The sequence below is a fragment of the Elephantulus edwardii genome, unplaced genomic scaffold (genome assembly GCF_000299155.1).
Source record: "Elephantulus edwardii isolate Elephantulus edwardi_28Jun2011 unplaced genomic scaffold, EleEdw1.0 scaffold00020, whole genome shotgun sequence".
Lineage (NCBI taxonomy): Eukaryota > Metazoa > Chordata > Mammalia > Macroscelidea > Macroscelididae > Elephantulus > Elephantulus edwardii.
In genome coordinates, this window is record NW_006399770.1 from 2911479 (window position 1) to 2929803 (window position 18325).

The window sequence follows — 18325 nt, forward strand, 5'->3', positions numbered from 1 at the left end:
CAAATTCTTTCCTTTTTATTCTCCAATTCCAGTTTTCTGCACCTTTCTTTATAATACTTTGCTTTGTCCTTCTGAGCTGCCCTTTGAAATAGTCTGTTCACCTCTTTCGCATTGACATGTTTTCGATTTGGCTTCTTGACACTCCAGCGCAATCTTTAGTCTCTTCAACATCAATTTCTATTTTTTTTTCTCCTCTGTTTTTGTAATGACCTTTTGCTTTCTTCATGGATGATGTCCTTGATACCATCTCTCACCTGATCTTTTCTTTTATCATTCATGCTCAGTGCCTCAAACCTATTCTTAAGATGATCATGAAATTCAGATGGAACTGATTCAACATCATACTTTGGTTCCTATGGACTTATTTTCATTTCAGCCTCAATTTGAACTTGCATATGAGTAATTGATGATCTGGATCACAGTCTGCCCTTGGCCTAGTTTTGACTACCAATGTTGAGCTTTTCCAACAATTTCTTCCACAAATATGGTCAGTCTGATTCCTATGCAGCACATCTGGTGAAATACACGTGTAAAGTTGTCATTTGTATCTTGTAGAAAAGGTATTTGCAATGAATAAATCATTGTAAATACAAAATTCAGTCACTCTCGTACCAGTCTAATTTCTATCACCAAGCCCATGTTTTCCAACTCTACTGTTCCTTCATCACCGTTTCCTGCTTTTGCATTCCAGTCACAATTATCATCAACACATCTTGATTGCATGGTTAGTCAAATTCAGACTGCAAACTTTGGCAAAAATTCTCCATTTCTTCCTCTTTGGCTCTAGATGCAGGAGCATATATTTTAATAATAGTCATGTTAACAGGTCTTTCTTGTATGGAAATGGATATTACCCTGTCACTCACAACATTGTATTTCAGGATAGAACTTGAAATTGACTTTTTGACTATGAATGAAACACCATTCTTCCTGTTTCTCATTCCTTGAATAGTATATGATTATTTGAGTAAAATTAGCCAAAGGTAGTCCATTGCATCTCACCAATGCCTATAACATCTTATTCATATGTTGTAAATGGAATGTGTTCTAGTTTTTAACAATTCCCAGTTTTCCAACATTTAAGCTACATACATTCTGTGTTCGAGTTGTTAAATGATTTTTGTTCTTGATTTTCCTCATTTCACCTGACTTCCAGTTTGGGCTCTACCACTACACTGTTATAATTGTTCTTTTTGTTTAGTGTTCATAGGCCTGTTATTTAGGAAGTGGATGGCCTACTGCCACAATATTGAAAAAATGCTATGGGCAATATATTGAATGACACAGAAAGCATCAAAGGAAGACAGAAGAAGATGAAGAAAAGACCAAAATGCATATCTGAAGAAGCTCAGAATATTGCACTAGAGCTCCGAGAAGCCAAAACAAAGGGACAAAATCAAGAAGTTAAAGGACTGAATAGAAGATATCAAAAGTCAGCATGGAAAGACAAAGTGAAGCATTATAATAAATGCAGAGACCTGTAGTCCGAATAGTAAAAGAACTGCACTTGCTTAGCATTTCTTAAGCTGAGGGAACTAAAGAACAAATTCAGATCTCGAGTTGCAATACTTAAGGATGCTTTGGGAAGAATATGAAATGATTCAAGAACTATTAAAAGGAGGTGGAAGGAATATACAGAGTCACTGTACCAAAAAGAATTAGCTAATCCAGAAGAATTTCAAGGAACAACTTATGATCAAGAGGCAATGGTGGTGAAGGAGGAAGTTCAGGCTGCTCTGAAGGACTTGGCAAAAAATAAAGCCCCAGGAATTGATGGAATAGCAATTGACATATTTCAACAAACAGATGCTGCCCTAGATAGGCTCACCATGTTGTACTAGGAAACCTGAAGGGCAACTACCTGGCCAGCCAACTGGAAGAGATGTATATTTATTCCCATTCCAAAAAATGGTGACCCAACAGAGTGTGTAAATTTTTGTACAATATCACTAATTATCACATACTAGCAAAATCGTGCTAAAGATTATCCTGAATTGACTGGAATAGTACAATGACAGAGAACTACCAGAAATACAAGCTGGGTTTGGAAGAGGTCGTGGCAGTAGAGATACTATTGCCAATGTCAGATGGATCATGGCAGAAAGCAGAGTACCAGAGGGATATTTAGCTGTGTTTCATTGATTATGCAAAGACTTTAAACTGTGGATCACAACAAATTGTGATTAACCTTGAGGAGAATGGGAATCCCAGAACACTTGATTGTGCCTATGCAAAACCTATACTTAGACCAGCAATCAGTCCTCAGAACAGAGCAGGGAAACACTGCATCATTTGTATTAGGAAGGGAGTACATCAAAGATGTGTTCTGTTGGCATATCTTTTCAATCTATATGCAGAACAGATCATTCAGGAGGCTGGGCTTTATGAGGAGGAATATGACTTCAGGATTGGAGGAAGACTCATCAACAGCCTGTGTTACGCAGATGACACAACTTTGCTTCCTGAAACTAAGGAGGACCTGAAGCGCTTCCTGGAGAATGTAGAAGACTATAATCTTCAATATGGATTGAAGCTCCACATCAAGAAGACAAAGATTCTCACCACTGGGCCAGTTGGCAGCACCATGATGGACAGAGAAGAGATTGAAGTTGTAAACAGTTACAGCTTGCTCGGCTCCACAATCAGTACTCTTGGCACCAGCAGTCAGAAAATCAAAAGATGAATTGTCTTAGGTAAATCTGCTTCCGGAGACTTTTTCAGAGTACTGAGAAGCAATGATGTCTGTCTTGAGACTATGTTGCAGCGGATCCAGGCCATGACCTTCACAATTACTTGCTGTGCATCAGATAGCTGGACAATGACTAAAGATGACAGAAGAAGAATCGATGCCTTTGAGTTGTGGTGCTGGAGAAAAGTCTTGAACATACCATGTACCACCAAGAAAACAAATAGATCTTAGAGAGACTCAAGCCAAGTTTCTCCTTGAAGGTTAGGATTTTGAAAGTCTATCTCAAATGGTTTGGGCATGTGGCCAGGAGCGACCGATCCTTAGAAAAGGACATCATGCTCATAAGGGTGGAGGCACGGTGCAGGAGAGAAAGACCCCAGATAAAATGGATTGATACAGTAACTACAGCAATGGGGATAGGTGTATCAGAGTCAGACTGGCTCCGTTCAGAGTGGGCTTCAGAGCTGTTGTACATAGGGTCACAGTGAGTCACAGGTGATATGAAAGCACATAACAACAAAAAACCATATGAAAAATTACATACCTGATTTTCAAATGAATTTTGGGTATCAAATCTTTAAGTGGTATATCCCTATTACCATGGACTGCCAAGAGAACTAACAAGTCTGTCCTGGAGAGAGTGAAACCAGGTTCTCCTTTGAGGCAAAGATTGTGAAACTCCGTCTCACATATTTGAGCATGTGACCAGCAGGGACCAGTCCTTGGAGAAGGACATCATATTTGGAAAGGTCTAGGCTCAGCAAAGAGAAAGACCTGGAGGAGATTGATTGACACAGTGACTGTGGCAATAGGGGCTGATCTGTCAGAGACAGTGCGACTGACTCAGGATAGAGCAGGGTTCAGCATTATTGTTCATAGGATCTCTGTGCATTATGGTCAACTTGACAGCACATAATAACAACAACATTGCCTGGATATTTTTTAAAAGTTTATTACAGCATGTGGTAGAATGAAAGCAATCTTTCAGCAATCATCTACCAGGTAAATGGTAGAATGAAAGCAATCTTTCAGCAATCATCTACCAGGTAAAAAGCAAGACATAACCTTTATTTCCCTCTGTAAATCTGTTGTCATTTTCTCTTGGGTTGAAACTGCTTCCCTTGTGGAATAGTGGTTTTTTCATAAGCTTTTGGTTGAGATGTACAAACGTATCATTTCCTCACACTTAAATTTTATCTATTCTGTTTTGGTTTTGGTTTGTTTTAAGAAAACTGACTTGTTAAAGATTGCTGTGTTGACAGTCTAATGAAATATCATCAAATTTGTCTCTTTTTTTCTCTCTCATTACAGTAGAGTTAGAACTAACCCATTGGGTTTCCAAGGCTGTATATTGATGCAGGGGGGAGAAAATGTCTGTCTTTCTTCCTCTTCCTCTTCCTCTCAGTGGATTAAACTACTAGGGATGTTGATCTTTGAGTTAACAGTGCATTTCAAAGGAGTCAACCTCTCATGCTCTCTGTCAGATTTATAGATTATCTAATAAAATTTTTGCAGCACTAAGTTCCTTTCCATTCCCATGTTTGTTATATATTTTCTAACATAGGGGGTTTTTTTTGTTTTCTTGTTTTTTAAGCAAGAGCTTGTTAACTTCTCTAACAAACATTTTTTTACAAAGAAAAGTACTGTTCAGTCCTGATAATATATTGTTAAATCAGTACATCTGTCCCTGGTTTTGCTTACATGGTTTAGGAAGATACATTTTGAAAATTAATTGTACAAGTAACTTCAGAATTTTGATAAATGTTACAAAATATAAAAAAAAAATAAAATCACAGAGTTCAATGAAATGTGTGGCTTCCTGAAAAGGGCACATAAGTGCCAAGATATATTTGAATTTAGGAACTTAATATAAGATTAAATTTAGTCAATATTTGATACATCTACCCTGTGCCATTAGGATGTCAAATGTCATAGTGATTACCCAAGCTCTAAGTTTAAAACAGGCTTAGAAGCAGCCTTTTCCTAAAAAACATGCCTCTGTAAACACTATGAAATTTGATAAATGAGAGTAGTTATAGAAAGATTTCAGGCCTTTTGTTCATAGGGTTACTATGAGTCCTGTTCAACTCAATGGCAATCAACAGTCAACAATGATAAACAGTCTTTTTATTCCAATTTGAATTTTTTGTTTAATAACACAGGAGAGCTCCTAAAGTACACGTATTTGCTTTTTGCTATATTATTCCTGTCTGTCAAATTATTAATATGATAATTCATTTTTAAATTTAGGACACTTGTTTTTGTTATGTTCCGTCTAGTCACCTGCAATTCATAGCGACCCTGTGTACAACAGTCCTAAACCCTGCTCCATCCTGTGCCAATTTTACTGTCTCTGACACACCTACCCCAATTACCCCTAGTCACTGAATCAATCAGTACATCTCATGGAGGGTCTTAATCTCTTTTGCTGTCCCTCCACCCTCCCAAGTATGACTTCCCTCTCCAAGGACTGGCCTCTCCTTGCAACATGTCCAGAGTAGGTCAGATGAAGCTTCTGAATCCTTGCTTCCAAGGAGCTTCCTGGTCTCACCCTCTCTACGATATTTATGAAACAAGAAGTATTCTTAATGGGGCTTTGACTTATCTTGATCTTTGTAACTTTTGCAACACCAGAAAAGTTTATGATATTGAATGTGTTTTTAGTACTGAAAACTTATTTGCCATTTTTCACTGGGTTGAATTGTTGATATCATAGAAACATTAAAAGAATTGTAGACACAGGGTAATTTTTTTTATATACATTTGTTGCTGTTGTTAGATGCTATTGAGTTGAGCACAACTCATAGTGACCCTGTGAACAAAACTAATTTGAACCCTTTCCTATCCTGTGCCGTCCTCATCACTTATCACGTATTTGCAGCAGTCAGTGTGTCACTTGATCTGGATGAGGGTCATCCTCCCTTCCTCCAACTCATTACTTTTCCAGTTGTGATGTCCGTTCATGAAGCTATTCCTTTTGTTCTATAAACTATAGCATAATTAGAAATCAGAGTTGTTGATATTTAAGTCAGTTGATTTCTCTAGAACAAAGCCTGTGACTTCATGTAGTCAGTACTCAGTAAGTAATTCCTATGGATTAAACCCACCAGCCATTCTCCAGGTCATTTCCTTGATTAAAATTTATACTGGGAAACCCAGTGGAGGTTCCCTGAGTTGAAACTAATTCAATAACAGTAACAGTAACAGTGTGATAGTGATTATTAGTATTAACATAGTTTCACTGTTGTAGCTTTAGAGCACTCTGCTGGTCCAATCTGTAGGGACTTACATGGCTAATCCAAAGGCCTCCTCTCTCTGGCAGTTTTAATTTATCAATAGCTCCAAGACAGAGAAATGGACATTCTCCTCTCCTGCAATTTACAGCCACCAAAACCCTGGAGGATCCTTTTTGAGTCTTTTCCAACTTGATAGCAACGAGTTTTTATTATAATTCTTCCAGTTTACACGATCAATGGCACAGACTGCTTGAAAGAAAAAAAAAAGAAAGCCCAAAGCTTACAAAGAGTAGAAATGGTACAATAAAATTTGTAAAAGGGAGCGCTGGTGGCCCGGTGGTAAGAAACTGCATTGCAATTCCAAAGGCATGTGCTTCAAATCCATCAGTTGCTCTGCAGGAGAAGGATGGGCAGTCTCCTCCCGTTGATAAACTGCCTCTGAAAACTGCTGGAGGGTCCACTGTAGGTCAGTTCCGATTTGAGAGTACATAACAACATAAAGCTAAATGTTGGGAGAAGTTATTTTCCTAACCATATTTATATCTGTAAGATTTTGAACAAAGAAAAACAGAATTAGTAGAAATAAGAAGCAAAAAGGAGAAAACAACTGCAAATGTTCTAATGGATCAAATTTAAAATGTATCAGAAAAGAAACAATAGCAAAAATGAAAACTTCCAATTAATTAATTTAATATTACTTGTGAAATTTACCCATTGATAATTAATTAAATTGAAAATAGTTTTGTCCAATAAAATATTTTATCAATAAAATTGAACAGAGCAAATTTCTATTTAGGAAATTCTGGTGACATAGACCTTAGGGAGTTGCACCGCTAACCCAGAGGTGTTGCCCCTATAGTGGTTTGAATCCACCATTCACTCCACATAAGTGCTGCTATGCCAAGTTTGTTTTTTTAAATGTTGCTGTAAAAAAAAATAGACTATGAATTGCTATTGTTAGGTGCCGTGGAGTTGAGTATGACTCATGGCAATCCTATGAATAAAAGATCTGAACCCTACTCTATCCTACTCCATCTTCACACTTCCTGACACACAAAAGCCCAGTGCATCAGTCACTGTGTCAGTCCACCTGGTTGAGGGCCTTCCTCTCCTTTGCCAGCCCTCCACCCTTCCCAACATCATGTCCTTCTCCAAGGAATAGCATCTCCTAGCAACTTGTCCAAAGTATGTAAGGTGAAACTTCATCATTCTTGCCTCCAAAGAGCACTCTGACTGCACCCTCTCCAAGACATATCTGTTTGTTCTCTTGGCTGCCCATGGGATGTTCAGTGCTCTTCTCCAGCACCACAGCTCAAAGGCGTCACTTCTTCTCCATTCATCCTTCTTCATTGTCAAGGTCTCGGATGCATAGCTAACGATCAGAAAAGACCATGGCCTGAATCACAGGCACCTTAGTCTTCAAACTGACGTCAGTAACTTGGAAAGATCCCCAGCTGCAGATTTTCATATGAGTAGAGGTTTTTAAATTAGGGTGAATGAATGGCTTCAGATTGATCTGAAATACTATTTAAAATTTTATTAGTATAGTTTTCAAAGAGTAGCGTTCCCTTGGCATTATGATTTCAAATGTGTGGCCAATGAAAGGAGCTCAAGAAAAAGAAACAAAGGACTGAGCATAGATGCAAGACTGAATACCAAGATAAGAGAACTAAAAATCTAAGATTATTTCTGGAAAATGACAGCTTTAGTCTTGACAGCAGAGGGAAAGCAATGGAGAACTGTAAAACCAAAGATTCTAACTTTATTTACTGTGCCACTGAAAACCGAAAAAAGCCAAACCTGTTGCCATCCAATCAATTATGACTCATACAGACCATAGAATACAGAGAAGAATATAAGACAGCTGCTCCATATGATTCCTAAGTTTGTAATGTTTATGGAGGAGCTCTAGTGTCAAGGTCTGTAGCAAGATGTACTGTTAACCTGGAGGTTGTGAAACTCTGCTGGTTTGAATCCACCAGCAGCTCCTAGAGAGAAAAATGGGCAGTCTCCTGAGAAGATTTCTAACTTTGGAATTCGAGAGGAGCATTACTCTGAGTTCTAACTGCTCAATGGCAATGAGGTTTGTTGTTGTTGTTGTTGTTTTTAATATTTATGAAAGCAGACTGTCACATCATTCTTCCACAGAGCAACTGGTGACTGCAAATTACCAGTGTTTGCAGAACTGGATTCTGTGCAGTTTGAAGTGTAATGATTGATCTTTGCCATGATGAACTTGAGAATCAAGAAATATGTTCCATAGGCTCTGTAAATTGGGATGGGAGGGAGGGGAAGAATACATTTAGAGTCCAGAAAATGTGTTAGTGAATAAAAGGCTCATGATAGGTGTTAATCTAACTTGTCATCAGAGGGTTTCAGGTTTTTGTAAGTTTTCTTTATACAGATTTGTTTTTAATATTTCTGTAGTTTTTCTGTGTTTCGTTTTTGGCTTTTTAAGGTTTATTTATGGTTGATTAGTTCAGTTGGTTTATACTAGATTAAAAATTCCATTCTCCTGTGGGTAGATTGGCTTTAAAGTTTTCTTGGGAATCTCCCAATGTGGAATCTTGGAAAACAAACTGAAGTAAGTTAAAAAGAGGGGGAAATAGCTAGTAATTTCCACAAAATAACTATAATTTCACTGAATAAGTAATAGCACCTACAATTTGCTTGTGATCATTCAAAAAGATTTCTATATTTGGTGCAAGGTAAGTATTTGTTGATTGTAAGTAGTATCTGCCGTAGGCATACTTCTTATAACATTTTATAATTTTCTGAAAACAACTACATTAGTTATGCTTGCTTGGTAAATAAACTGTTCATTCTTTTAAAAATTTTATCATGGCGGTACGTAATTGGAATAAGGGAGTATCATTGTCTTACATTAACTTTTAACATTTTAAAATATTTTCATTTGTTAGATCATTTGTTCCTAATATACTGGGGAAGGGAATCACTATATTCATGCTTGTTCAATAGGAGATTGTTCCCTTAAGATGATCAAAATTTGAATTGTCACTTTGACTTTACTGCATGAATTAAGTGTAAATTGATAATATCTTTTAGAAAGTCTTAAAATTATGAATTAGATATATTTTTGCTTTTGTAGACTAGCTTTTTATGGGAACTTTTTATAATGGGGTTTAAGTCGCTGTATTTGTATTTGTATTATATAGTTGTTGTTTTTATGTGCCATTAAGCCAGATCCAACTTACAGCTGACCCTCTGGCAGATTTCCTTAGGCTATAAATCACATGGGCAGACATTGCCCATTTTTCTCCTGTAGATCAGCTGGTAGATTTCAACCATGTGCCCTTAGTTTGGCAGCACGGTTCCTTACGAGTAGGCTCAGAGATATAGTAACAAGGGAAATTGGAAGGTTTCATATTCTTTTGGCTCATTTCTTTATATGACATCAACTTTTCTCTGCTTCCAGCAATCATTAACATATTTTTTTAAAAACTGTATAGTTCTAAGAGCAAAGAAAATATTTCTGTATTGAGATTTAGGATAGTTCATGTTATTATGAGTTCCTTGTTTTTGTTTACAAGTATAGTTCATCTTTTAGAGTTTGTAACAATTCTTTCCAATAGAAATTTAATGTAGAGTACAAATGCAGTTTTACATTTTCTCGTAGCCACATGGAAGAAACAAGAGTAAGAACTTTAATAATATTTTTATTTAAATCAATGTATTTAGAATTAGTTTAACATATTTAGTATGTATGAAAATTATTAGTAAGATGCTTTGCATTACTATTTGTAATAAGACTTTGAAATCTAATGAATATTTTACACTTAAATATAAGTTTTAGTTTGGACTAACTGTGTTTTAAGTGCTCATAACCACTTATGGTTAATGACTACAATATTTTATAATATAGGTCTACAGAGATGGAACATAGTCTCAGTAACTGGAGGGTGCATAGAAAGAGATATTTATTTTCCATGAATTGGTTTTCATCACTTTGCTAAATAGCTGCCAGACCCCTAAATAGATCATTTTTATAAATATCAAAATTAGACCTTTTTGACTCTTTGAAAAGTTGATTTAAGATACACTGGAAATGTTGATCAGGTAGAGTTTTAACTTTTCAATTGTTTTTAATAACTGTATCTTACTGCATTTGTTTTTTATATAAATACATGTTCAAATTTCCATAAAATTTCAGTATATGTCTATAACTTATAGCATAAATGCAGTTCCAACTACAATGAAGATTTTGTGCTACAGCTGGAGAAGGAATTGGTCCAAGCTCGACTGAGTGAAGCTGAGTCTCAGTGTGCCCTAAAGGAGATGCAAGATAAAGTCCTGGACATAGAGAAGGTACAAGCGCTCTAAGTGCGCTTACTCCCAAATTAAACGGAATATGTGGTAGATGTTTATTTACTTATTGAAAAGTTAAATGCTTTTAAAACCTAGAACTCTTACATATTAGTTATTTATATTACACTTGTTTAATCTAGGAGTTGAAGACTTAAAGATCATGGACATAACAAATACAAATTTTTACCCATTTTATTATTTATAACAGATTTGACCAGAATCAGAAGTAAAATGATTTAGCAAATATTCTTGTTCCTCTTTGTATTATTTTTGGAAAATTCACTCTTTTAAGTGTTTGAAAAGAAGTCACCAAGAATATTAAAAGAATTGCTGATTAGAATAGTTTGTGTCTAACATTGTAATATTCTCTGCTCCATGGTTTCAGTAACAATCTGGGTCTTTAACTTGAAAAGTATTTTGATTGTTTGCTAGAAAAATAGGATCTTAAGGCTTTCTTAGTAATTTCTCATTTTTAGTTCAGAAAATATGTAGGCTGTCATGAGAAGGGGTAGTTGACCAAAACCTTTATCATCCCTGTGGACTAAAATCTTTATGTCTGCCATGTAGTATTTTAGAAATAAAAAAATTCATACACTCAGTCCTGGGCATTTAAGGTAGTATATTGGTTTCCTTTTTATGTGCTGTTGATTCGTAGTGGCCCTTTGATGGAAACCTTGCCCAATTCTGCCCCATCCTCATAAACACTGTTGTGCTTAAGCCCCATTTTTCCAGATTTTCCCAACACTATATGCCTTTTGATTTCTTGCCTTTGTTTTAAATCTCTTAATCACTTCACAGAGCTGTCAGAGCTGGGTTATTCTATAACATTGTTGTTGTTAAGTGCTGTCAAATTGTAGGTGACTCATAGTGACCCTTTGGACAAAAGATAGGTGGACATTTAACTATAGAGTAAACTTAATCTTCATCCCTTACAGTAAATCTTTAGATAATTTTGGTGCTACTTATTGGAATATTGTTATACTAAAGCAGTGATTCTATAGGACAGAGTACAGGGATTTCCAAGGATACATATCTTTATGGAAACAGACTATTTTATCTTTCTTCCACAGAGTGGCTAATGAGTTTGAACTACCAACCTTCCGTCGGCAGCTGGATGTTTTAATCATTGCACCACTAGAGCTCTTTGAGTGTTGATATAATGATACAATGACTATGGAGATTTGACACTATAGTGATATATCGTGACTAATGCAGAGATTTTACACTCTTCTCAAAGTAGCATACTGATAAAATACAACAAAACCATATTTTGGGCTATTTAATAAATTTTTTTAAAAAATTATACTTTGTCCTCAAAATTAAGTACAGTGATCTCTGTGCATTGCTGGTGGTACTATAATGTCATAGATGCTTTGGGAAATAGTGTGGCAGTTTCTTAAAGTTTAATATAGAGTTACTATATAGCCCAGTATTTCTACTCCTTAGATATCAGAAGAATTGGATATAAAAGATATGCACAAATACTTTTACATACGTGTTCATAACAACATTTCTTATGATAATAACAGCAACAACAACAACAACAAAACCCAAAACAAGACAGAAGCAGTCCACATTGATGTCCTTTGATAAATGGATAAATTCTTGAAACAAACAACGTATGAGCAAGAGCCCGTAATGATGAAGGAAAGAGTTCAAGCTGCTCTGAAAGAATTGGCAAAAAACAAGGCTCCAGGAATTGATGACATACTGATTGACATATTTCAGCAGACAGATGCTGCCATGGATGTGCTCACCAAGTTGTGTCAAGAAATCTGGGGACAACCACCTGGCCGGCTACTGGAACAAATCTATATTTATTCCCAAATGTATCCAAAAGATGATACATACCCAAAGAAAGGTGATCTGACAGAGTGTGGAAATTATTGAACAGTATCATTGATATCACATGTAAGCAAGATTCTGCTGAAGATTATAAAAAAATTATTAGAAAACACATCAGCAGAGAACTGCCTGAAGTGCAGGCTGGATTTAGAACAGACCGTGGCATTAGGAATATTATAGCTAGTGTCAGATGGATCTTAGCTGAATGCAGAGAGTACCGGAGGAATGTCTCCCTGTTTTTCATTGACTGTGCAGAGGCATTTGACTGTGTGGATCACAACAAACTGTGGCTGACTCTTAAGAAGAATGGGAATCCCAGAACATTTGATTGTGCTTATACGAAACCTATGCTTCAGCCAAGAGACAGTCATCAGAACAGAGCAAGGAGACACCGCCTGGTTCAAAATCGTGAAGGGTGTCCACCAGGGATGTATTCTGTCTCTATACTTTTTCAATATGTATATAGAACAGATCATCCGGGAAGCTAGACTCTACAGAGAGAAATGTGGCATCAACCACCTGCGTTATGCAGATGACACAACCCTGCTTGCTGAAACTAAGGAGGACCTGAGGCACTTGCTGCAGAAGGTCAAGGACTGCACCCTTCAATACGGATTGAAGCTCAACATTAAGAAAACAAAGATTCTCACCACTGGGCCAATTGGCAGAATCATTATGGATGGTGAAGAGATTGAGATTGTTAACAGTTTTAGTTTGCTTGGCTCTACAATCAACACTCTTGGTACCAGCAGCCAGGAAATCAAGAAATGAATTTTATTAGGAAAGTCTGCTGTCAGGGACCTCTCCAAAGTACTGAAGAGTAACATTGTCTCTCTAGAGACTAAGGTGTGCCTGATACAGGCCATGGTCAGTGACTAGGGATGATAGAAGGAGAATTGATGTCTTTGAGTTGTGGTGTTGGAGAAGAGTATTGAATATACCGTGGATTGCTAAGAGAACCAACAGGTTTGTCTTGCTGAGGGTGAAGCCAAGATGCTCCTTAAAATTAAGGATTCTGAAGCTTCGTCTGACATACTTTGGACATTTGCAAGGAAGGACCAGTTCTTGGAGAGGGATATCATGTTTGGGAGAGTGGAGGGGGACAGCACAGGAGAGGAAGACCCTGGATGAGATGGAATAATTCAGTGACTGAGGTAATGGGGATAGATGTGTCAGAGACAATAAGATTGTCAAGGGATAGAGCAGGGTTTAGGGCTGTTGTACATAGGGTTGCTATGAGTAACAGGTGACTCGGTGGCACATGACAACAACAATAATAACAACAGTGTAGTATACTGTGACACAGTAACGAATAATGGTGGTAGATGTGTCAGACAGTGAAATTGGCTTACGATATGGCAGGGTTCAGAGCTATTATGCATAGGGTTGCTATGAGCCAACTCAACAGTAGGTAACAATAACAAAGTGATACATTATTTGACAATAAATGTGCAGTGATATATTGGTGACAGTGTGGATGAACCATGGAAACAGTATGCTGGGTAAAAGAAGCCAGTCATAAAGATCACATATATTGGAATTTTTCATTTGTATATCTAGGCTATAGGGAACCCTAATGATGTAATAATCCATATATAGGCAGTACCTCTCCAGCAGTTTGAATCCATCAGTGCTTCCAAAGGAAAAAGATGAACAGTCTCTTTCTATGTGATTTTACATCCTCACAAAAACCTAACAAGAGAGTCAGTATGAGTCAGTTACATTTTGACAACTGTGAGAAAACCAGACTAGATTGTGGTTACCAGTGCTGGGTAGAGATGGGAAATGAGAGTTACTGCCACTAGGTACAGAACTTTTTTTGGGTCATAAATGAAACTCTTCTGACAAAACATTGTTGCAGTGATTGCTCTCACATGCATTTAAAAGGGTGTGAGTTACATCTTAATAAAACTGTGTACCAAACTGCTCCTTGGAGGTAAGGATTCTGAACCTTTGTCTGCATACTTTGGACATGTTGCAAGGAGGGACCAGTCCTTGGAGAGGGATGTCATGCTTGAGGAGAGCAGAGGGACAGCACAGGAGAAGACCCTTGATGAGATGGATTATTCAGTGACTAGGGTAAGGAGGGTAGGTGTGTCGGAAACAAAAAATGGCACAGAAAAGAGCAAAGTGTTTAGGGCTGTTTTACATAGAGTCACTATGAGTTGCAGGCGACTCGATGGCACATAACGACGACAACAATAACAATTACATGTGTACTAAATAGCTATTATTGTATGTAACAAACTTTTTTTTAATCTTAAATTTAAAAATTTTATATTAAATTTTCCCTTGCTTTAGAGGAACAATTCCCTGCCAGATGAGAATAACATTGCAAGGCTTCAGGAAGAACTCATTGCCGTAAAACTGAGAGAAGCAGAAGCTATTATGGGTTTGAAAGAACTTAGACAGCAAGTCAAGGATTTGGAAGAACACTGGCAGGTATAGTATGTTTTGTGGGCTTTTTAAAAAGAAGAGTAAAAGCCAGATATCCAATTTATGAGAAATTGAGGTAACTCATGACCAATGTTAGGAAATAAGTTTTAACTGAAAACTATTCTGGGTAATGTGCAAAACTGAGAGCATTTATAATTTGAGTGCATATATACATGTTTCCCACCTCTTAATTCTCATGAAATAAAAGTTAAATAGAAGTGAACAGTTAACTAATTTTTTTTCAAGAGAGTATATATTTCCCATTTTGATGTTTAAATTGGTCAATGTTGAAAGAGAGGAGTCATCCCAATGATAAATTTGTCTCTAAATTTTTAACTGCTTTTAAAAATTAAGCTCATAATAAATCCAACATTTAGCTTTAGTAATTATCTGTACACAGATTTACTCATACAGGTGGGAAATAGTTGACAAGAAACAAAAGAAGTCTATACAGGAACAGAAAAAGGGAAGAAGAAAAAATTCCATATGGTCTAGAAATAGAGGTCTTGATTTGAATTTTTGCAGATGTGTTTCAAAAACTGAAATTAATCTTTGACTTCACCATAGCTACTAGGGCGGAGGAGGCAAATACCAGACTGCAGTAAATTGCAATTTAACAAATAAAGCAACAAACTGGTCTTTCATAATCATTAATAATTTTTAAAACACTGCTTTTAACTTTAATGTTCTTAATTCCTGTGAATAAATAGCTCAAATACCAATATTTTTTCTAGAATTTTATTCGTGACAATATGAAAAAACTTTCATAACAACTAGGCTAGCTGTTTAACCTTCATAAAATTTCTTAATCACACTGTCTCTGTTTTATTATATGTAAAATCAAAGTAATAGAACCCATAAGATTTTCTGAGAATAAAATAAAATGGTTCATAAAAAGTGCATTCTAAGGGAGCTCTGGTGGCCTAGTGGCAAGAAGCTGCACTGCAATTCCAGAGGTGAATGGTTCAAATCCACCAGGTGCTATGCTGGAGAAGGGACAGTCTCCTCTTATACCAGTCAGATCTGATTTGATGGTACACAAAAAAAAAAAAAAAGAATAAATTTTTTTTTAAAAAGTGCATTCTATAGTACAGGATCCAAAGTAAATTATTAGTAAAGTAGCTTATTTTTATACTGACAGTGTTTGTTGGAATGTAAATTGTTTTGTTTTGTTTTAGCGCCATTTAGCTCGAACTAGTGGGAGATGGAAAGACCCACTTAAGAAAAATGCTATGAATGAGTTACAAGATGAACTTATGACAATTCGACTTAAAGAAGCTGAAACACAGGCAGAAATAAGAGAAACAAAACAAAGGATGTTGGAAATGGAAACACAGGTATGATAGAAAACCTGTTAACTTTAAATGTGTGAATTGTAATATGTTGCACACAACTTATAACCAAAGAGTAGTTGTGAGACTGCTTATGCACAACCAAAAACCTCACAGGATTTGGAATTTCTTTCCTTGGTGTGGAGGTGTAGGCGCATAGTTTCCTGGGTTGATAAACCCAGTTAATTGGCCTAATAACATGATTAGGGATTCTATTCTATCTCCTAGTTTGTAGCACAGTGTCTGGGGTTTTTAAAGGCTTTTAAGGAGTCATCCAATGCACAACAATTGGTCTTTATTAGTGGAAAGGAACAAAGAAAGAGAACCACAGTCAAGATTAAGAGGAAGTTGTGGATTGTTTGGCTGATTACTTCCATGAATAATTGCCTTTCTATGAGACTAAAACTGAATGGTGCCTAGCTAGCTACCCTTTGTGAATATTTTGATCCAAGATTCTATAGACACTCCTGATCAAAAGGAGAAATATGCCAAGCAGAATTAAAATTTTAATGGGCATCAAACTTTTTATGAAGCTGTAGAGCCTGTACTATTGCCATAATATGATCTTTAAACCATAAACCAAAAGTGTCTCCTGAAGTCTCTTGTATTTTTCCTGAAGTTTTCTAAACCACCAAACAGTAACTTAGTGAAACTATTAAAAAAATGTCTGCCTTGATCAATATTGAATAAAATATTTAAGTTGTCAAAGAGTTTATTTGTATCCACAATCAACATCTGTGAAAGCAGCAGTCAGAAAAATCAAACCACATGCCACATTTGCCAAATTCACTCTGAAAGACTTCTTTAAGGTATTAATAAGCAAAGATGTCTCTTTCAGAACTAATATGCACATGATAATCCATGACATTTTCAGTCACCTAATATGTATGTGGTACCTGGAGAGTGAATAAGAAGAAGAATTGATGTCTTTGAATTATGGGATTAATGAAAAACATGAAATATGCCATGACATGTGAAATTAAATGAACAAATACATATGATGTGGAAAAAAAATACTGCTAGAATACTCTGTAGAAGCAAGAATTGAGAGACCTTGTCTCATGTACTTTGAAAATATTGAGTGGTACCAATTCTTTGAGAAGGACACCATCCTTAGTAAAGCAGATTGCCATTGAAAATGAGGAAAGCTTTCATGGGCCACACAGCTGCAACAGTGGTATCTAATATGATAATACTACCAAAGGCAATTTACACGTTCAATGCATTCCCAATACAAATACTAATTTCATTTTTCAAGGAGATGGAAAAGGCAATTTCCAATTTCATTTGGAATGGAAAAAGGCCCTGAATAAGCAAAGAACTCCTTAAAAAGAGAAACAAGATAGGATGCATCTCACTTCCTGATTTCAAATCCTACTATACTGCTGTGGTGGTCAAGACAGCATGGTACTGATACAATGACAGACGCATAGATCAATGGACTCGAACTGAGAACCCGGAAATCAGCCCATCTACATATGGTCAACTGATTTTTGACAAGGAGAGGAGATGAGTTAAGTGGGGGAATGACAGCCTTTTTAACAAACGGTGTTGGCAAAATTGGAACACTGTCTGCAGAAACCTCAGGCAAGATCCACACTTTACTCCATACCCAAAAATCAACTTAAAGTGGATCAGGGACTTAGGACTAAAACCAAGGACTATAAACTACATCAGAGAAAAGTTTGGAAGAACTAGAAGCCCTAATCCACAACAAACAATCTTCCAGGCATCTCAGAAATTTACAACTAGGAGAGGATAAAATAGATGAATTTAACAGAACAACAAACAACACATGCTGGTGAGGTTGTGGAGAAACTGGAACCCTAATTCACTGTTGCTGGGAGTGTAAAATGGTGCAACCCCTGTGGAAAGCAGTATGGCGCTTTCTCAAAAAGTTGCAAATAGAGATACCATTTGACCCAGCAAATCCACTACTGGGAATATACCCCGAAGAGACCATAACTGACATCCAAGCAGATATATGCACACCCATGTTTATTGCTGCTTTGTTCACATTAGCAAAGATTGGGAAATAACTCAAGTGCCCATGAATGTTTACGAATGATTAGAGAAGCTATGGTATATTCACACAATGGAATACTATGCTGCATTGAAAATCAGGGAACTCATGCAGTATTATTCAAAATGGGTGACCCTGGAGGACATTATGCTGAGTGAAATATCTCATTCACAAAAAGGACAAATACTGTAGAGTGCCACTGTTGTAAAACAGGACTGACATTGGAGTTGGGGGAAAACTAAGAGGGAATAAATAATGTGTACTGCATTGAAACAGATGAGGGAGAGAACTGTTTAGGAGGAATATATTATTAGGTATTATTGTCATCAGTTTCGCATTAGCACAATCAAGTGTTCTGTGATTCCCATTCTTCTCAGAGTCAGCCACAGTTTGTTATGATCCACACAGTCAAATGCCTTTGCATAGTCAATGAAACACA

The 18325-nt window shown here is 36.6% G+C and overlaps 1 protein-coding gene across 1 annotated transcript in view; it reads left to right on the forward strand.

Annotated features, from left to right (window-relative positions):
* EVI5 (ecotropic viral integration site 5) overlaps positions 1-18325 on the forward strand; it is a 369934-nt gene that overhangs the window by 211288 nt on the left and 140321 nt on the right. Inside the window, exons 12-14 of the mRNA XM_006882417.1 lie at positions 10117-10251; positions 14398-14538; positions 15711-15869. Of these exons, the coding sequence (XP_006882479.1) occupies positions 10117-10251; positions 14398-14538; positions 15711-15869 (435 nt within the window). The remainder of the gene's footprint in view (positions 1-10116; positions 10252-14397; positions 14539-15710; positions 15870-18325) is intronic.